A 21,475-nucleotide genomic window follows, 5' to 3' on the forward strand; every position below is an offset into this window, starting at 1 on the left:
CTCAGAACAGGTGCTTCCACCTGCCCCACTTTCTCACGAATTGCATCAGCTGATTCCTCCAGCCTCACCTGCAGCTGCTTCACTTTTTAGCTGCCCCATAAATACAAACTTTACACGTGACCTCGAGGTTGCACATATAGATCAGGATGAGTGTGTTGTTATAACTTTAATGTGTTAATATGCCTTTGTGTTGTATGATTTGGCACCCTCTTGTGGCCACAGTTGGTACTTGGGAAGTTTGTTATGCGCAGCTAATTTCCTACAAGTGCGCAGTGGAGGTGAAACTTTTGCCCACATCCCTGTAAGTTTCCATTACATATTATAACCTTAACTATCTGATCTGTGATGCATGTGTAATGTGAGTATATTGAGTTACTATTTGGCGAGCTCAGCTCACTCCCTGTGAGCCTGAGATCTGTGGACTCGGTGTTCTCTGTCACTCATCTTTTTAAACTTCCGTTACTTTTCCTGTGTTTCTTGCTTTTTCAGGACTAATCACAGCATAGAGTTTGATGCTGTCTCTGAACCAACACAACAGCCTCCTTGACCCTTCTGACATCACTGGTCTGGCCTTGAATTTATTTTTAATGCAGGAACACTGTTTTGATCAGAAAATCATTTCTGTTGCTTTCTGCAGGAGGAGCTGGCATGACTTTTTTTCTTTTTTTTTTACCATCACGCAGTGTAACTGTTTCTTTGAGGCTGCAGAGGGTGCTCTGCACAAAGAAAACATCTGAGCAATCAAAGTCCACACAGACTGTTTGCGTGGTGGCTTTAGTGTGTAGTAATCATCATCGTCTTAAATAAAAAATGAAGAAAATCTGCTTAATGGAAGCAGATGTTTGAACAGCTGGATGAGTGTAAACAATTGTGCAAAGGAACGACCTGAAAATATACAAAGAACAGTGAAGCTCTTAAGTGCACATAGAGGTTGTGTTCATAAAGATCCACAAGTTTAAATATGATGCACATTTTATTGAAAAAGTTCATATTACAAAAGTAAAACTATATACACAGTGCTGGCTGTTAAATGGATAAAATCTGCTACATAGTGAGACAACTTTCAGAAGCGTTTTAAGCCAGAGGTTAAAGGACTGAAGCAGTTTGCTGGCTTACTTTGAGGAGGAAGTTCAGTCTGACATTCAGCGTGATGTTTAGTTCATTCTTGAGGAAAAACAAAAGGACAAAGCGACATTTCCTCCCAGTCACTGGTTCGCCTTCTGCCAGCCAAACCCTGAACAACAACAGGGTTTATTAGGTCCTGACAGAAGGAGGTCATCAGGTTACTGCCTGTGTCCGAGTTAAGGACAATGGAGATGCTGAAGTCTTCAGGTCCACTTTGGCTGTGTTTTCCCTGCACGTATTTTAAAACCTGACATCACAACGCACGGGTGAATTTTTGAAAAAATCTGATACTGTAGCACCAGTTGAACAAAATCTGAGCTGATCTTCAGTCTGTGCACCTGTCTAAACCCTGACCCCAAGCATAACGTCTATATTTTATCTTAAAAACTGCACATCAGCATGATGTTGTGTCCAATAGTGCAGCCTGTAGAGGAAGAATGTGAAGTGGAAACTGGTGACTGGTAAACTGGTGAAAACATAAAGTCCTGAATCCACGTTCATTATAGGGCAGAGAGGACTGAGGCGAAGCTGCACCTATATATGATTTCAAATGTTGGAGGCTCTGTCTTCCTGCTCCTCTTGTCTGTAGTTTGTGGTTGTGTTTAGCATCAGAGAGGTAGTTTATTTCCTGAGTTACATTTCCTAGTATTGTTTTCTTTTAACATCCTGGCAGCTCATTATAGTTGTACTGTACAGAACTGGGAACTAGAATCATGGAGGTTGTCCCACCATATGATGATTTCATTAAAACAAAAAATGTAATATTTATTTCATGTAATTTCTCTGGTCTCTGGCAATGCTTTAAACATGCTTATAGGATAAATGTATTTTACTCTGATTAACGTGTTATCTTTGTGGTGCTGTCTTCAGTCTGGTTTGTAAAATAAATAAGCTCATTTCCAGCCAGTGGGAGATGGTTAAGTGCACAAACTAGTCAAGCAGAGGAAAGGGAAGAGTGCTGCTGGCTGAGGGGAGTGTGAGGGCCGAGTGTATGTTAATTAAATCCATCACAGATCCACTGTGGTGTTATTTACTGTTGCACATGCCTGAATTATGTTTCTGTGACTGAATGCCTCTAAAATCCTCCACAAAAACAGACACCTGAAAAACACTGTCTGTTGCACAGTTGCCAGTCTGTTCCAGTCTTCAGTGAACACATGCTACGGTTATTGACAAAGTCCTGAGGGTGCGGAAGGCCCAGATCTCGCAGAGTTTTTGGCTGCGTTGCCAGCGGCTCCACCGTCCAGGCCCAGAGAGCGACGGTACGCCGCCGACAGCCGGTACAGGACGTCAGGCCGAGGGCCGGGGTGGGCATCGGCCTTCTGCGTCATCAGCATCTCGAACAGCGTGCTCACCTCAGATAGCAGAGCTCCGCCCAGTGGGCCGTCCTTCTCTGGGGTTTTACCTGAGGAGAACACAAAGAGTCAGAAACTCCAGATTTCTGTTCGTCTTTTTATAAATCCCGCTTCTGGTTCAAGTGAACATGATCAACACGATCTTCAATGATAATCAACTATTATCTTTTTATTTTCAGGATAATATTTCAACTTGAGGGAAAAAAAAGAGTAAAATAAATTTAAATGCAAACTTTACCAAACGTGGAGAAGGATGAAGATTCCAGGCCATCCCGAGGAAGGGTCTCACTTTCGGGGGATGGAGGGCTGTTGGGGACAAACACGTTGTCATGGTAATCGCTGGTGAGTGGGAGGGAGAGTCTGGCCATCCAGGAAGGGTCACTGACCTCTGAGAAAACATCATCTGCAGAAAGAGAAGCGATAGCTTTGTCCTCAAACCATCTCAGGTTATTTATAGTGTAATATTATAATATATCTCACAGGTGAGGGCAGACATGAAGGATGCACAAGAAGAAGGAAATGACACAGTGGCTTTATCTGGCGGCTATAAACAAGTTTTTTTTTCTTCTTCCATCAGTTGCATCCTGCATGCTTGGACCGTATGCCGACGATCACGTCCACGCTGACACAAAACTCCTCCCGGCCCTACCGGCTGCCTGGCGGGCGAGTCGATGTCAGAGGCGTAAATGTCGGGTGTGTCTCGGAGCTCTAACCTTGGTTTGTGTGTTTTCACTCAAACATTCAACATGATTACATGTCTGACTTCATTTATTCATCTACTGTAAATACACTGTCTGCTGGACAGAGTGTGAGGGGAAAACACAGAGATATACTCCTCATCCTGTTCCTCACCCTGACAACATCCTGTTGATGTTGTGCGCTTCCTGCTTGTGTTTTTATCAGATGTTGTTGTAAAAACCTGATTTCACACCAGCACTAATAAAGTTTTTCTTGACCCTAATTTAACGTAAAACATAAAAGATCTTTACAGCCAAAACCTGGATAAGCTCAAGTACGAGCAGGATTGTGGAAAACTTTGGCAGAGTGACGGGATGAGCAGAAACACCAGTTTATTTTCTCATTAACAGCATTTGTCAGTGCACATCTGGAGACCTGCTATAGGAAGCTGCTCATTTGTCATATTCCTGATGTTGGATAATGTGCCAGTCAATTCTATAAGAACATACATGTACTCCCAGACTGTATCTGCAGCCGTCGTGGACTAAAAAGCAGAAACTGTGAGAATCAGCCTGCGGACGAGCTTGGTCTCTTTCATCTAACCGCAACCAGATGGAGGATTAAATGTACCACCACAAACACACACTAGTGCTTACATGCAGAATGGTAAAGACCGCCCCCAAATCACCCACCCACCGTCCACCCCCTTTCCTCTCTTTGTTTTAGGAGTATTTCACCACAGAGCACCCAAACTCAAAATCCTCAAAATTACTAAACGTGTCGAGTTTCAGATCATCTTCCTGTTTATCCAAGTGTTCTGCCTGTAATTTGAATCCATCTTTATACTTTATTTAATCTGAACAAGTCTTTCAGGGTTTCTCCTCCAATAGGAAGCTTTAAACACTGAGCTCTCGTCGAAAAACAGCGAGGCCTTCTTAGCCTGTATCTTCTTTACCTGCAAAACAGGAGTCAGCAGTGGAAGTAACAGGTCTCATAGAGACTCGTTTGTGTCCACATACACAAAGAAAAAAAATTTGTTTTCTCTGTTTAACAGGGTAAAAAAGGCCGCAGGGGTTGATAGTTGAGACCAGAGACGTGCATGTCTCAGATTTTCACACTTCTTTTGTATTTTTTAAAATATGTTATGAATTAAATATCCATTACTTGGATAGACGTGCTGCAGCTGAAACTAGTTTTATAACCAAAGTTATTCTCCCCTACTGGCACTGAATGCATTGCAAGCACACAATATACTTCCTACTGTAATATATTACAATCTGTGCTGGATGTCATGAAGAATGTGCCAGTTTGTCTCAGTGGACACAAAAAACTGCAAATCAAAAACTGTTTTTTACAACTGTTTTGTTTGTGCTGTGAGCTCCATAAACTCACAACAATGCTGGCCAGGATGCAAAAGCAGAGCGTTGTAAAATCCATGAACTCATAAATACCAAATACAAAGAAACCAAACACTCAGGGGGGGGGGAAGCAGCTGTTCTAACAGAGACAGAAAACAGAGTCAATTCACAAGACAGGTGGGTGAAACATGAGAGACTCAAGGTGGAGAAACCAATCACCGGAGCAGGAAGCCAAGCAGAACCTGGCTCATTAGTCATTATATCATTTTTTTTATAATAACCAGAAGGTGCTTTTGACCCCTAAACAGGAGAGCCTAAAGCATGCCTATTCAACTACAAAGTTAGTTGGGCCAGATTTTCAAACCGAGGAATTTATCTGGGCCAGATATTTTTTTTGAAGCCAGTAAGCAGCAGATCATGATCAATTTCAAACCCACACAACTGTACTGAAAAACAAGTATTTTTTTTATTCCTTTTCCCCTATAAATCTGGTGGTGACCTCTCACAAATGCACACCAAAAGGTCCATTTAAAAAAAAAAAAAAAAAAAGGGAGCTATAACTAAACTATTTTTTGCACATTTGAAATAATAATAATAATAATAATAACAAAAAACATTTTGATAATTCCCTTTCAAATTAAAATAAATATTTCGCTGACACAGACACGCTTCATATCCAGACCATTTTCCTCAAAAAGCTTAAATCTTCTCAAACATTATTTCGCCAGCTGTGTGTCCCTCTAACGGTAGTAAACCGAGCAATTTCCCATCCAAAAAACGGACATATGCGCACAACTGTGCATTATCAGTTCTGTCTGTGATCTCCTGCTATAGACATTGCATCAGTTTTCTTCAGGTCATCTAACAGCATTTCAAACTCGTCTGACGCCAGAACTTCAATTCTACGAATATTTGAACTGTCCTACAGGGGTACGTTTTTAATAGCAGATGTCACACTTACTTTTCACCGCATCCATCACAGCCAGCATGCAGTATTTCATTGTTTCAGAATCTGTGAAAGGCCTTTTGTTCTTCGCCAAGAAGCAAACACGAAGGGAAGATGCTGCAGCTCTCTCTTGGGCTGTACAGGACCCACCATGGTAGTACAACTCCGGTTGTAAGATTATTAAACTCGGTAAAATGAATAAGTATTTGTCAGTCCAGGCAGGGTTAAACCGACAGTTTTCATTGTCAATTTTGCGCTTTTGGAGTGAGAAAGACATGCTGTTGTCGCATCATATATTATGATGATCGTTTAATATGTTTACACCACGGTGCATTGTGGGTTACATATTGCTAGGCTACTAGGAGTGTTGCATTCACAGTCCACACTACGCTGTAGGAATTTTTAATTTTTTTAAAATTAATTAATGAATTATTTTTTTGCGTTTTCTCTGTGTTTCTGCCAGGACCACAGGCAGGGCCACTCGCAGGTTGCTTCTGGGCCGCATTTGGCCCGCGGGCCGCCATTTGAATAGGCTTGGCCTAAAGGAACCGAAGGAAGCCAGTGTTTCCTTTGAATGTGTTTTAATATTAACAGGAGGAAGAAGAAAATCTACCTGATTGAAACTTCAATGAGCTGTGGGCCACTGTTGGTACTGTCATCTCATTGGAGGGACACTTCAGTGTTCAAGCAGTACAACAACAAACAATTTTCAGAAATCTTTGTGGGTGTTTTCTTGTTTGTTTGTTTGTTTAATTTCAAATATTGTATAACAAGACAAAACTACAAACGTGAATGCAGATTTTAACTGACTGACGCCTTTCATTGAACTACCAAATGACCACATTGGTCCTCTTTCTGTCCAAACACATGGCAGCACTTCTGCTATCATTCTGTTCATATTTAACAAAATAAAAGTGCAGACATAAATGTACACATTAGTTTTTAAATGTCTCACTGAACTAACACAGCCAATCCCTCAGCATGTTTGTATTCTCTGCTCATGTTGCCTTCATATTCAATCATTTTGGGCTTTTTAATGAACTTATTTTAACATTGCACTCAAGAACAAACAAATCCTTCCCAACAAAAAAGTCACTTCAAGGGACAAATTGCATTATATTTCTTCATGGCAATATACGGGCCACATCTAGGGGTGACGTGGACCGCAATTGGCCCCCGGGCCGCGAGTTTGAGACCCCTGCTATGGATACACAAACATAAATTCTGTTCATCATTAAATTATTTTACACTAAAAATGACAATAAGAGCTTTCCTTTTCATATATATTTTCCTCTCAAAGTTATTGTCAGTCCTCAGAGTGGAAACTTTGATAAAGATTCTTTAGTTAAAGCACAGAAGCAGTATGCTCATCTACCATGAGTGCAACCAGTAACTACAAAATACAAGACAAACCAACATAAACGCACAGCTTCTCTCCCCTCAGCAGCCATAACATCATCCTCAGGTATGAACAAAGGGACGTGCATTTATGTGTGTGATTCATAAAGGTGCAGGTCAGGAAAAAGAGGAATGTGCTGCCCTGAAGCTTTCTTCAGAGCTGAGCTGTCTGCAGCACAGTGTGACTTACACTGATGATGGAGCCTGCGGGCTGAAAGGTGAGTCAAGCACATACATAACTCAACAAACTCCCACTCGCTCTTTTGTTTCTCTCCCGCGCTCTCGTCCTATCATAAAGTGACGCTCGTTCTTCCATCATCAGCCGGTAACCCCCTCTGCTCACCTCCAAGCTGTGACCACCACAATGCCAGGAAGAAACTTTTTAACACACCTACGGTACACGCTCAGACACTGGATGAAGCGAGTGTTGGCTTTCATACCGCTGAGGAATTCCCAAGATGTTAGATAAACTTTGGACAATCGACATTTCTTATCCCTCAATCATTACTGCGTTTTGCAAACACGAAGTAATGAAACCAGCTGTTTGTTTACGGGGGAAACAACTGTCTCCTTACGGCAGAAGAATGTAAAAAAGAGTGTATCAGAGATTCAATCTCAAAACACAGCAAGACGTCCTGAGTGGAGTGTGTGTGGGTGGATGTGGATGTAACTTGCCACTGTGTTATTTCCTGCTTTCATCCTGTTTTCTACAGTTGTCTTTGACTGTCCATTGTGAGTGATCAGTCTGTGTGTGTGCTGCAGGGTTAAAGTTTGGCTGCTTTTATCCGACAAATCAAAGAGCTTCACCGGGAGGTTCCAGCTAAATTCACCAGTTTAGTTTCAGTAGATCTTTAAATAGACTAACCATCAGTCAAACAAACCTGAACATCAAATAACCTTCACACAGAGTCAGGACACACTGTTTTATTTTATGGACCTCTATGGTGGGAGGATGCAAACAATGCTTACAGCTACTCATGCTAAACTAAAGAAATCAGCTAAAAAAGAACAAGAATGAGCTTTTGTGGTCAAAAAACCTGGAACCTGAGTTCATTACTAAAAATATCTACAAGTGCTGAAGAGTTAAACATCATTATTTTACTGCAGTTGAGTCGGTGAGGGTTAGCTGGTTGCTTTTGCTTGGACGTCTGTTCATTTCCATGCTACGTGGAAATCTGATTAAGAGTTCTGATGATCCTTTAACGTGTGCTTTCCCATTCAGTGGTGATGACGATATCATTGATTTAAGATAGGATTTCACTTCCAATTTCCAAGAATTATTGCTAACCTCGGGTGTCTGTCAGATGTTGTGTGCTTACCAGGATTGTTGAGGAGGTTGCTGAGTCCTTCCTCCAGCTGTGGGTCTATCGGTGAGTCTCTTCCTGGTTCCCAGTCCACATCTCCAGCCTCGCTCTCGCCATGTCCACTGTCTTTGGTGCTCTGCCAGTCAGAACAGTCCTGACCTCCATACCTGCAGACAAACGTGAACTTGACTCACAAACTCTCCGTTCATGTATCTGTTTAACTTTGGGCAGCATGTCTGTTTAAGCTGATAGTTTGATGTCACAGAGTTCTTGATAGAAACGTTTCAACTATTAAAGATATTTTTTTTTTTTAATCTAAAATTGCAATGGGAGCATTCACTTTATACAAAGTTAAACAAGTAGTTGGGTATGCAGTCCAAACTCATTTAAGAACAGAATCTGCCCAATTTACCTTTTCTCTGGTTTGGTTGTTTATTTCTAAAAATAAAACAATTCTTAATGCTTAATAAGAGCCAGAACATGAAATATAAACATATAAAATCTTTGGTGATGAGTCTATACAGTAGGGATGATTAGAAGTCCCCAGCTCACAGTAACAGTGAGGCTCATGCTGAGTTGGCAGGAGCACGGCCATGCAAGGCTTAAAAACAAACATCCAATTCAATCCTCAAACTCAGTGAGAGGCATCGCAAACATAATGTGGTTAAAACACTTTAAAGCCGGCAGCACTGTTTTATATCAGTTACAGTCTGACTGCTAATTAAAGTCACATCCAAGCAGCACTGCTCTGCTTTGAGTCCACATGATGTTTGGATGCAAACTATAATGTGATATTTAGGATTCTCATATGTCAGAACCATTTCCTAATTGTTGCCAATACAAAGTTTGACCTTATTTGACCTTGAGGGAAAGTTCAGAGGTCAGTGTAACGTGATATTTAGAATTCCCATATATCATTCCTTATATGGCCATAGCTCTATATAGCATTACTATCAGTCTGACCTTCAGATCAATCTATGTGATAGAGAGGTCAGAGGTCAAATGTGACATTATAATATAAATCTGTACTTTCTATTTGTTGACGTCATGAATCATGGTTAAGTTCTAAGACATTCTTTTCCCACCAATAAATCATGAAGTTGACCTTGAGGTGGATGGATGTCAAATTTTAATGATTGTTTAGGTGACCTCACTCTACAGCCCTACAGAGTTTATCAGAATTCACTCCAAACTTTTTCAGTTATCGTGTTTACGACACTCTAACGCTACCAAAAACAGAACCTGCTTAGTGGAGGTAATGAGCTGAGTGCTGACTGCAAACTGTCAGCCACAGGTGACCTCACCCTGCGAGTGTCAGAGCTGTGTAGGAAGCAGAAATCAGAAATCTTTGGGAGACAAATGGACAAGTTTGAAAATGTTGCTAGGCGTTAGAATGAGTTTTTGATATCCAGTTAAAAACATATATTCCTTAAAATACAGTGAGTCACAGGAGACAGAACTCCAGAGTACAGCTGAGGTCTGATGTTTTTAAGGGTTTTAAAAAGGTGATAAAATTCCTGAGGTTTCAGGTGACAAGTCCTTTGGTAAGCACATCTCATCAGAGCAGCAGGCTCGGGCAGGAACCAGCGCACAGATAAAGGTGAGCTCACACACAGGATTTATGCACACTCAGGTGTGTTTTGTGAGTGCGATGAAACAGTGCACCGTGTGTATCAAGGTGATGTCAGATCTTATCTGAGCGCAACAGTGATGCTGAAGTCCTGCTTCCTGTCAGAGCCTCTGAATCACTCTGCTGCAGTCTGCTCTGGCGCACACACTGCGGGGTTATGAGACACTCTTCCTGCGACACTGACTTTGTGTCCTGTTTTTCTGTTGCTGTTATTTCAGTCACAGCAGGTCAGTCGGTCAGAAACACCAGGGAAGACATTTGTCAGCTGCAGCTTTCACGACTTTAAGCAAAAGCAAAAGTTCCAGCTGAACAGTGTGGCGTTACTGTCACTGCTATGAAGGCACAGATGCTGGAATAATGCACTAACCACATTGAGTCAGGAGCTGCCCATATTCCCAAGTGCATTTTATTTATATGAAAGCCAGGAGCGTCCCTCACGGCAGCCACTTTGCTAGACATTGAAATACTAAACTGAGGTGAAAAATCTTCTTTAGTCTAAATCAGGTTGAAGAGATGTATTTTCACTTTTCCATTAAAGAGAGTATTTGAACACAGACAATGCTTAATACGCATTTCATGGTGTTGAAGTAATTTTGTTAGGCTACCTACAAAGATCTGAATTCATTTTAAACTTTTCAAGTTAGATTTAGCTCAGGTGTTTGGTGCACAAAGTAGCGCAGCCATAAAATACTCAGCGTGGTGATCTCTAACCCTCACCACTGGGTTTCACTTAATAAAACCACAGAACAACAACACGTGTTTGTACGTGGATCAGATTGATCATTATAACATATGCAGGTTCTTAAATTTGGTGGGACCCCCCCCCCCCCCTCATATTTCTGCAATCAGAAGAAGACTGCATCAGAGCGCGCAACAGTGATCACAGTCTGAAGCCAGCAGCCATCTGGCTCTTAAACAACCCTCTGATTAAAGGAAAAACAAGTTCTGCATCTACATTGGGATCTTTCCTTCAGGATATCAGTCTGTTTTTTTTAAGTCAGTGTGCAAGTGCAGTTCCTATCAGGGCAGCAGGAAGAGACTTGTGGTGACCCGTGTTAGTGTCCGGCCACATTTTTAGCTAGAATAACAAATATTGAATCCTTAAAGGATGAAATAAAGACACTTTGAAGAAGACAGTGTGCCTGGCATGTCCACTGTGCAGTCACTTCTACTAGAAAACATTACTCATGTTTGAATTTAAATCATGAGCTGAATAGACTACAAAGAGTTAAAACTAAAAACATGCTGGCATCTGATCAGAGTTAAAACTCTTCGGGAGGTGTGTGTGTGTGGAATGTGTGTGTGTGTGTGTGTGTGTGTGTGTGTGTGGGGGGGGGGGGGGGGGGGGGGGGGGGGGGGACTGAGTCTTATTTGTTTCTTTTTGATGAAATGATGACCAAATAAACATGAATACTTCATTCGGTCTGAGCACTCTGTGTCACCTTAAAGAGTGGATTCTTCACTAATCTTGTTTCCAGCTGATTGACCCTTTTTTTTTTAATCACACTTCACCCCATCCTAGTTTCGTTCCCATTTTTAAGGCTCCAGAAGTTTAAAAGCAGTTTAAATTCATATAGGTACAGAATGTGAATGTATTTCTATTTGGAGCAAATTTTGAGTATAACGTGGTTTTGTGCCAGATAGAAGCAGGTTTGTGACCTTGCTTTGATTTGCTGCGTCTGTACTCCAGAGGAGGAGGATGGAGAGGAGAAGTCAGACTGACCTGCCATTGCGGTGAGAGTATTTGTTTCCACGGAAGTTCGTTCTGGGCTGCAGCTGACCCTGATGGAGGAGAGAGAGGAGCTGGGAGATCTGCTGTAAGGAGGAAAAGATGGAGGGAGAGGAGAGATGAAGGTGAGAAACAAGAGGAGAAAAAAAGGGTTAAACGCACATTTTCAGACATCACATTTCAGTTTATCCAGCTTCACCTGAGGTTCACCTGACAGCAAACCAGAGTTACTCCTTCACAGTGAGTACTTCTACCAGAAGTCAGGCACTGGCCACATGATATTTCAATACACACATGCTGCACACATATTTGTGCAGGGTCAGACATTAATATTATATATATATATCTCAGAAAGCTGGTGGGTTATTCATCGGGCCTGTTTGGAAGAGCGGGGTGTAATTTGGTTTCTACAGGTAGATGAAACATGTTTGGAGGTGTAGAACCTCAAAACCTCTAAATCAGCGGTCCCCAACCCCCGGGCCACGGACCGGAGTCATTTGGTACCAGGCCGCGAGAGTTGAGGCTCAGGTGTGAAATGTATGGTTTTCAGGGGTTTTATTGGTTTTCAGCGTTATTTTGTTATCGTTTTTATCGTTAACTCGGTTTTCCTGGGCCTTTTCACGTGTGTTATGAATAAATCTTCTTTTTTTCGGTACCGGTACTAGTTTTATTTTGTTGTATTTATCCGCGACACCTTAAAGGCCGGTCCGGGAAAATATTGTCGGGCATAAACTGGTCCGTGGCGCAAAAAAGGTTGGAGACCGCTGCTCTAAATCACCACCCAAGCAAAGCAGTTTCATGAGCAGAAGTCAGCAGGCCAGTGCGGTTATTTTTAATTTATTTTAATTTGCTAAAAAGCCATTTCATTGATTTTTTTTTGGTCACACGTGATGATCCCTCCCACTCTGCGTTTTCTTTGTTTTCTTCCTGGTTTTGTGTAGGAGGTAGACAGAGTGGAGCCACTGAGCTGATTGCTACATAAGCTGGTTTTCATGCATTAAATCTCTTTCTGTCTGCTTTGGCTCACTCTGATTGATTTTTATTTTTTTCAAACATTCGAGCTCATCTGCAGTCACAGCCACACACAGCAAGTTTGTGGTTTATGGCATTCTTGAAGCTGTTTTTTGTTGCACATTTACTGACCACAGAGTTAAAAATCAGTGCCTAACGAGTGATAACAGACCCTTTTCACTGCAGGCATTTTGAACTGATTAACACTCAGAGACCCATGACAGTGAACAAGCATCCACAGAGGATCTCCTGAGCTTTTTTCCTGCTGAAGGTCCACTAAATAATCTCACTCCTAAAGTGAAAACATTTTGTTTGCAAATCAAATCGATATGATTCACAAATTTTCTACAGACTGTGATGTAACTGAGGGGAAAGGAACATGTGCGTGTGGGATTATTTAATAAGTCGCTGTATCTCCATCACATGCAAAACATCACTTTAAGTAAAAGGTTTTTCTTTTGCTTTCAGAGTTGCAGCAGCTCATGTTTAAAGGATTAAACTGAAGCTCCAGTGTTTTTACTCTTCAGTAGTTTATAAGTAAATGTATGAACAGCTGAACTTTGAAAGAAGTCAATAATAAATCAATGTAACTGCCTTGTTAAGGTGAGTGGGTTTCTCTGCTGGTTGAACAAAAAGTGCACGTGATACGAGCGACATAAGGAAATTAATTCGTGCTCTTTGTGATTTTTGTTTTAGTGTTGCAGTGTGAGAACTGAGCGGCCAAGTCCGTCTCACTGCTCTGAGCTTTCTGCTGACAACTCTGTTATACAGCGGATACACACTGCACACCAGGGAGGAAGCACACACACATGTACAAGGTGAATAATGTGTGTGTGTGCATGCATGCTAATTTATGACTTTGTTTTAGCCGTGACATTTGTGTGTTTTTTCACGTGCACTCTGCTACAGTGACAGGAAATGGTCTCTACGTAAAAGCCTATTCTTCTCTGGCTGGTTTCCTTCCAGGACGAACTCCAAAGTATGCACAGTGATGATCATTTGTGTGTGTGTGTGTGTGTGTGTGTGTGTGTGTGTGTCTGTGTCTTTGTGAGGTGGAGGTGAACAGTAAATCCCCCTCCTCCAAGGCGTCGAGCAGGCCTCTTCCTCTGTGACCTCGAGGTGGGAGAGAAATATCTGAAGTCCAAGGAGTGCCAACTGGGCCGGCTGGGAGGGTTAAGGAAAGGAACTGGGCAGAACCCAAAAAGGCCTCTTCCCGTTTCTAATGGGATTCACGTGAGGATGTCGGGCCCGGCCAAGGTCTTTGTTCTCTGTCTGCAGGGCGTTGGCAGCGACTTTTTCCCTCAATAATGCAGATCTGTTTTAACAGTGCAGCATTTCCACAGCTGAAAGTTAAATTCACCATGACTATGACGCTTGTAAAGCATTTCTAAAATATAAACTGGCTTTTCTTTTTATCACCATTAATTGGTGGCATCCTCTCTACAAAATCAAATAAGGACAAATTAAATGAAGCTTTCAAAATGTGCTTGTAACTCCAAATACTGAAGAATTTATCCCCTTGTGGTCACGTGAAGTGTTAAAATGAAACTCCACATTTCCTGAGTAACATTTTAAGCACATATAACTGATGTTTATTTATAATTCCAATTATCATTGCTTGTCTATGTTCACTGATAGGTTCAAGGAACTGCTGAAAGTAAGCTGTAAAAATCCACTGTATGCTATTCACTCAGCACCAAACAACAGACATAACAGGAAACAAAGCTAGTGGCGTATTTAGGAGCCAAGGAACCAGATATTTCCTTTGGGAGATGGTGAAGAAGGAATCCTGAAACTACCCGCCATACAAAGGCCAGTCATCAGGAGAAAGAGTGAACAGTCGGAACTATTTTTCACTGGTGAATTAATGTTCAGTTGGTTTCAGGATCACAACCTAGAACATCACAGCATGAGATATAATGGGGGTTTTTTAAATAAGAAAAACTATTGCATGAAATAAATCCTGTTTGTTGAGTTATTTTAGGCCTGTGCAGACAGGCTCTCTGTAAGTTTTTTTTTTTTTTTAAGCCATTTGAAAGTGACAAAGCAGCGTGTCAGAGTAGTGTTAGCTTACACTATAAACACATGACAGCTTATTTTAGCCAGCCTCCCTCACACACTCCTCTTCTGGCCCACGTCCTACAGAGCATGGAGCGGCCCTTCCTCCAATATGAATCTGATATGTGAGATTTAGTTTAAAAGTCTGTCGGGGTTTCTCGTGGGGGATTTTTGGCTGTGACACATGAGCACATGAATAAATGTGCTACTTTTTGGTTTCAGAGTGATCCATCAGCGGGTTATTCTCCCCTACACTCACACGTCTCGGCTGACTCCAGCCTTCAGGCAGTCTGAGTAAGTCATCATACAGAAGGCTGAAAAAGCACAAAGACTGCTGGGAAACTGTAAGGGAAGCTGCTCTGTGTATGTGTGCTGCTGTGGTGGTGGTGGTGGTGGAGGAGGTGTGGGGTGCTTTTAATCTCTACTCTCTAATGGACTTCACTTCAGATTAATCTCCAAGCCTCAAAGGAGAACACTTAATTACTCCAACACTAACTGTAAGCACATGTTGAAATAAATGTGATCACACATTTTCGACCTAAGTAAATGGCATTTAGATGAGAGCCAGCAGCAGCACATTATCCTTAATGTTTAAGCTATAGAAGAGAATGTAAATAAGAGCACATTAAAAAATCATCATGCAGATTTAGTGAAATCATTAACACCAGATAAATGGATAAATATGTCAATTCAACCTGCAGGAAAGTTGTGTTTTGGAATGAACGTGGCTTGTTGTAATGAGTTTCATTCTTGCAGCAAATTTAAATAGTTTTAATGTTTGAAATCAGTCATGTGTGACTTCATTTTACTTAGAGATCTCTCCACAAATGAGACCTTAATTCGTCTTTTTATGCAGGTTTAGTTGTATATACCGGTGAGTAAAGGCTTTTTAAACACAAAACAGTTTACTTGATTAAAGACACCCAAACTTATTTTATTTTCAAAGACTTGAATTAATAAATACATTCAAGTGGCCAAAATTGTAGATTAATGCCACTGATCATTACCTTAGAGATAAGAAACAAACAACAATAAGATTAAGTCTTGTTAAATATTATGGAATAAGTAAAAGAAGAAAACTCACCTGCACCTCTGGAGAAGCTGAAGAAAGCTCAATGGAGTCTCCAAAAGCAGCCATGGAAAGACGGACCAGGTTTCGAAGGATCTGCCGGTGAGCTGCATCACGTGCTCCATGTCCATCCGAGGTCTTTGGCCTCCTGAGAGTTGCCACAGATGCTGATGAATATTGTGAAACCGTTTCCTCTCCTTCAGAGTTCTTCGGCCTCTTTAAGGTGCTGGAATGTGAGACTGAGGAAGAGGATGAAGTGTTTCTGGATTTGTGAAGAGTCCGGTATGATGTTGCTGGAGATGAAGGTAAGGTTCCATCAAGTTCAATGTTTCCAGGTTTCCTAAGTGTTCTGCAGTGATGGGTGTTGGGCTGAGTGACATCCTCTTCTAGATAGCCTTGGGAATGGAAGCTTGCATTCATAACTGATGGCATTAAGCTATAGTGACTCTCAATCTGCTGATCATCTGAGGCTGGAGGTGGAGTTAGTGGCTGGGCTTCACCATCGTCCTCAGGGAGGTCTTCCTTTCTTCCTCGGATTACGGGAATTAACTGGATGTCAGATTTTCTGATGTTCTTCTGTGGGCGCCGAGGATGGCGGGTGTAGGTCGATTCAGCCTGTCTGCAGTTGTAGGCCCGGTTGTCCCTTTTCTCAGGGCGGCAAAATGTTGTCACCAAAGCGATGGCCAATAGAAGAAGCAGGCATGTAGCACCGAGGCAGATTGCCATCATCATAGTGAAGCTGAGCTGTCCACGGTTTCCAGGTGATGAGTTCTTTAGATGGTCCTTGAGGTTTATGAAAGTCACCTCCAGAGTTGCCTTAGTAGCCAACCTCGGAGTGCCCATGTCAGAAACAGTGATGTCCACCTTAAAGGTTTTCCCAATGAGTTCGGTAGCATTAGTGGTATTAACAAACAGCTGGCCTGAGGTGTTATTCAGCCAAAAGAGCTCAGACGGGTTTCCATCAGTAATGAGGTACTGGAGTTTCCCATTGAGTCCCGTGTCCTGGTCTTCTGCTTTGATTGTTGATGCAAGAAATCCAAGCCCCTCTCTGACTGAGTGATCAGTTGCCACATTGGTGGCTTCCTCTTTGATGGCATTCCCCAACTCTGTCACAATCTCACCTCTGTATGCATCAACGGGTACACTGAGAGATGCTACACCTTTTCTTGGTTTTGGCTCCTTGATGACCGGGAAGTTGTCATTTACATCTTCTATGTCAATATGTACTCTAGCTGTGCTTGTGAGTGGTGGATGTCCATGATCAACGGCTTCCACAATGAAAGAGTAGTTCTTGAATGCCTCGTAGTCTAAAGGTTGCTGGACACTTATGACACCAGTTTTGGGGTGAATTGAGAAAGTCTGCGTTTTAGTTTCCTCAACAATGGAGTAGGAGACTTTTCCGCTGAGCTCCAGGTCTTCATCATGGGCTTCGACTTTGAGAATGTGGTAGCCTGTCATGTTGTTCTCCTTGAACGAAGCTCTGTAGATGGGGATCGAAAATACTGGGGCATTGTCATTCTCATCCAGAACATAGACAGGTAGATGTTCGACATAAGAAAGTAAGGGGTTTCCGCTATCCCGGGCAAAGAGCGTGATATTATACTGCATAACCTTCTCACGATCCAGGGAGCCACTGGTGACAATCATGTAGTCGTTGCCGTGCATCTTTTTAAGTCGGAAAGGGCCTGAGCCTTGTTGAATCTGTGCAGTCACATTTCCATTTCTTCCTGAATCTGCATCAGAGACCGTCACCACAGCAAGGAGAGTATCCTCTGGAGCTCCTTCCAGCACAGTTATAACCTGCGAGCTGGCTGGGGTCCAGGTCAGGCGTATCCTCGGTGCATTATCATTAATATCTATGAGTTTGACGTGCAATCTGCAGTAAGAGGGGATCGCATTTGGCCCATGATCGCTGGCCTGTACAATTACTTCGTAAGAAGACTGGGCCTCGTAATCCAATGGTGCCCTGATACTCACTTCTCCCGTTTGTGGGTCCACATAGAAGAGCCTTTGAACTTCTGGATGTGTGTGCTTACTAAATGAGTACTCAACCTCCCCATTGGCTCCCTGGTCTGGATCAGTGGCCTTGAGCTTGATCACAGTAGTCCCGAGTGCTGTGTCCTCTGGTAATGACACAGTTGGATTGCTGTCCTCAAATGTGGGGCTGTTATCATTTGAGTCCTGAATACTAACACGGACTAATGTGCTCCCAGATCTGGGTGGATTCCCTTTATCCCACGCCACAAGGGTAAGATCAAAGGAAGCCTGAATTTCCCTGTCTAATTCTTTGACAACCACCAGCTCTGCCTGTTTCGTCCCACCAGGACCAACTGTCACATCGAGATCAAAGTGCTGGTTGACAGACAGTGAGTAGGTCTGGAGGCTGTTGGAACCTGCATCAGGATCCACTGCCCAGTCCAATGGGATTCGCTTCCCAAGGCTAGCAGTTTCTGAGATCTCCACTTCTTGCAAAGTATTGGGGAAGCTGGGACTGTGGTCATTTAAGTCCATTACTTTCACGTGAACCCGCAGGCACTTCACAGCACCTCGTTTCCTGTAGAGGACACTAAACGCCACCTCACACAGGTCAGTCCCTCGGCACAACTCCTCCCTGTCCAATCGGCCCTGGGTGGAGACAACCCCATCTCGAGTGGTGACAGAAAAAGGAAGGGCTTTTCCCTGCTCCACCACCTGGAAATCCTCCAGAGATCCGCCTTCGTCCCTCTGCCGCAGGTCATCCGCCAGACAGCTGACCCGGGTTCCCGCCGGCTGCTCCTCCGAAACCTGGTACTGAATAGTTGTTGATGAGCAATGTGAGGAGAGGGTCTTGGAGCAAAGACTCGCAACGAGAAGCAGAGCGAGCAGCATGATGATATAAAGTAATAGTTAGCTGCTGTCTAAAAAAAGGTTTGTTTTTTTCTGTGAAAGACTAATTAAACAGACATCTCTAAGAATCCATGCGCTGACCTGTAAAGAAACAAATAAGAGATATTTTAAAATCGAAAGACTGTTAAGTGAAATTATTTTGTGACTCTCTCTGCTGTCAGATAAAATGATAAAATTCACATTTCTCCCAAACTAACCACCACGACCAAGTCAACAAAGTTAAGAAAAACTGATGGTTTTCAAACACAAATACCTAGAAAAAAAAAATCCAACATGGTCAGGATACAATTATAGAAGCCTACAATTAAGATATCATCCTCTCTTTTCTTCCCTCACGTCTGCCTGCTGTTGTTACTCATACATACAGCTGCTGGCTTCCAGCCTCTCACTTCATCCTCCTTGACTCTGTAAAGTTTGGTTCCAACTGAGAAAGCTTGGAAGTGGGTTTCCACATGCTAGAAGGGCACCAGCCAATCCAAGAGCAGGAGGAGGGTCATATGTAAATGAGTCCAGACTGAACACAAAAGAGACGCTCTCCCCTGTACCGAGCAAACTCAGCTCAACTCTGGAGTGCCTTCAGAGAAATATGACACTGCCTCTCTGTCACTTACCCCCCCCATTGGTCTGCATTTCATCACAACCTGCAGTGTGGGACCTTAAATCACTTGGAAATTTTGTTGTATACCAGTGGGAAGATAACTGGCTGCAGGATATATACCCGAGCTTCATCACAGTGATCTATATCTGACACAAGAATACAAACACAGATAAACCATAACACACAGGCTTATTGTTCATGCTATTAAAAGTGTATTATTACTGCGCAGTCTGCCTGAACACAGTGATGACTTTCCCCCTCTTTGAACAGTAGTCTTTGTTTTATGTATTTGGAAATATGCAACATTGTTTTATTACCTCCTGGAAAAGCAATCCTTGAAGAGTTCGCCAGCTATGAAGTAAATGCTCAAAATCCAGAAGCCTGTCCTTAATGTGACAAACCCACATTCCAGCCTTCTCCCAAATATAATTACAGAGAGTTTCATCTTCAACCACACTGCCACATGAGGTCAAAACATTTCCAGAAAGCCATGGCAAACACATTTCGCTCATTCCTTTGCACTTAAAGGTTTGTTTATCAGTGAGAGGAGTTGAATGCTTTGAAAAAAAGTCAGTTCATGTCAATTTAGAATTGAATTTTATTTAGTTCAGAATTTAAAGTAAAAAGAGTAGAATAGTCTTGTAGTTTAATGTTTTTCCAGCATGTCCTCAGAATATCCTGCAGACACACCGAATTATGCCAAGGAAGGTTCAAGCATATCGCTTTCCTTTGGCTCAGACAGAGGGGGACTATTCGAAGCCTAAAACCATCAGTGCTGTCACCTGCCAGTGAAAGACTGAGAGGAAGATGGATGACTGATGAAATCAAAGAAATGCAAGACGACAGAGCTGAGAGTCCTGTTCAGAAACATATATCAGAGATAATTTATGGAACTCATAGTCACACATAGGATCCACAGATTAGTTTGCCCGAAATGAAAGCAAAGCACAAAGCAACTGACTTTTTTTTAAATAAAGTTGTAACTAAAGTGTAAAAGCAAAACATGTAATTTGCTGAACAGCCAACAACATGAGTGATTTTAAAAAGCTGAAAGTAATCAGCAGTGATGTGAAATCTCCAAACAACCGTCCAGTTCACTGACATCATAAGGAGATCGTTTCATTTCAGATTCAGTTCTGTTTAATTTATATAGTACCAAATCACAACAAGAGTTATCTCAGGGTGTTTTATTTTGAAAGGTAAAGAAGCTACAATAATTACAAATCATTAGATGCACTTTGGAAAAAAATAGTTCTGTGGTTTAGAGTGTTTACTCAAAGGATCAGATTACTTTCTCCATCAGTTCTTATTGGGGTTAAGAACTCAGGTGAAACTGAATGAAGTGATAGCAGAAACTGCGGGCTCACTTTGAAATGTAAGTATCCTGTGGTCCTTGCTGCAAAATTAAATTAAAAGGCACAAAACTGACTTCAAAATGTGATTTAAAGAAATCATTAGCGATAGTGAAAGGGACACAAACATCAGGTTCCAGAATAGCAAGACAGTACTGGAGAACAAAATATCTGAATTACGCCTAAATATTTAAAAAAAACAGAATAAATCCTAAATAAAACATTTAAGTGTAATTTAACCCTCAGTGATGGAGGTCGTCTGTTCAGGCGACACAAACCTGAGCAGGAGTTCAGCCAGGCAGGGCAGAGGTCAGCTGGTCAGATGTGGTTATCTCCTAAACAAACAGCATCACCCGCCTGTCTGCTATGTGTGTGTGTGAGAGAGTGAGAGAGAGAGAGCAAGACCACATTCCCTCTTGAAGCTGCAGACGAGAATGTTTTCGCAGACACACACAGGCATATGTCTGCTTCCAATTAATCTACCACCTGTATGGAAGAATATTTATGTGTGTGTGTGTGAGGAGGGGGTTAAGTAGTTCTATACCATCAGTCTTCCTGTGTATACTCAGTTTTGTACTCGTAGTTGAAGTTGGTTCTTATTAGTGTTTTTCTTTTGGTGTTCCTACGTTCACTTTCATTCATTTTTGATGTTGAAGATGTAGATAAAAATGTCGCTCTTGGGTTGGGTTGAAAATAAAAAAACAAAACCCCAGACCCTCCACTCTAAAGTTTAATGATTGACATTATTTTTAGTCCCAAAGATGAAGCTTGGGGTCCTGAGGATGGCAAAATGAGTTAACAACAAACTAAACTTCAAGAAAGAGGTGCACATCAATGATAGTGTGAGGGTGCTCTCTGAGAAGAGAGACAAAATGAACACAAACAGATTAAAATACATGCAACAGACAGAACAGCTGCTGAGACAAGCAAGAGGGACTTAAAGGTCCATAAATGAGCAAAAAGAGAAGCAAAGCTAGA

General features: G+C 42.0%; 1 protein-coding gene across 4 annotated transcripts; it reads right to left on the reverse strand.

Moving 5' to 3' along the window:
- Positions 1–954: 954 nt before the first annotated feature.
- On the reverse strand, positions 955–18,967 carry pcdh12 (protocadherin 12). Of its 4 annotated transcripts, none has more exons than XM_004552051.4 (6): positions 18,913–18,967; positions 15,677–18,628; positions 11,518–11,609; positions 8,180–8,331; positions 2,719–2,883; positions 955–2,530 (listed from the first exon to the last, which is right to left on the reverse strand). In XM_004552051.4, exons 2-6 carry the CDS (start codon positions 18,527–18,529, stop codon positions 2,292–2,294), a joined length of 3,501 nt encoding a protein of 1,166 aa, XP_004552108.1. In that variant the 5' UTR covers positions 18,530–18,628; positions 18,913–18,967; the 3' UTR covers positions 955–2,291. The 4 variants fall into 4 exon arrangements, with proteins under 4 accessions (XP_004552108.1, XP_076746261.1, XP_012774802.1 ...); XM_076890146.1 differs by having other exon boundaries at positions 11,518–11,606; positions 18,850–18,965; XM_012919348.4 differs by having other exon boundaries at positions 18,850–18,965.
- Positions 18,968–21,475: the final 2,508 nt, after the last annotated feature.

Source organism: Maylandia zebra, linkage group LG2 (genome assembly GCF_041146795.1).
Source record: "Maylandia zebra isolate NMK-2024a linkage group LG2, Mzebra_GT3a, whole genome shotgun sequence".
NCBI classification, from domain to species: domain Eukaryota; kingdom Metazoa; phylum Chordata; class Actinopteri; order Cichliformes; family Cichlidae; genus Maylandia; species Maylandia zebra.

Excerpts from the sequence above, each read along its gene's own strand:
- pcdh12 (XM_004552051.4), bottom strand. The coding sequence starts at position 18,529 with ATGCTGCTCGCTCTGCTTCTCGTTGCGAGTCTTTGCTCCAAGACCCTC. Across the intron at positions 2,884-8,179 it reads CAACCTCCTCAACAATCCTG|ATGATGTTTTCTCAGAGGTC; the intron begins GTAAGCACACAA and ends CTCTTTCTGCAG. Across the intron at positions 2,531-2,718 it reads TTCATCCTTCTCCACGTTTG|GTAAAACCCCAGAGAAGGAC; the intron begins GTAAAGTTTGCA and ends TGTTCTCCTCAG.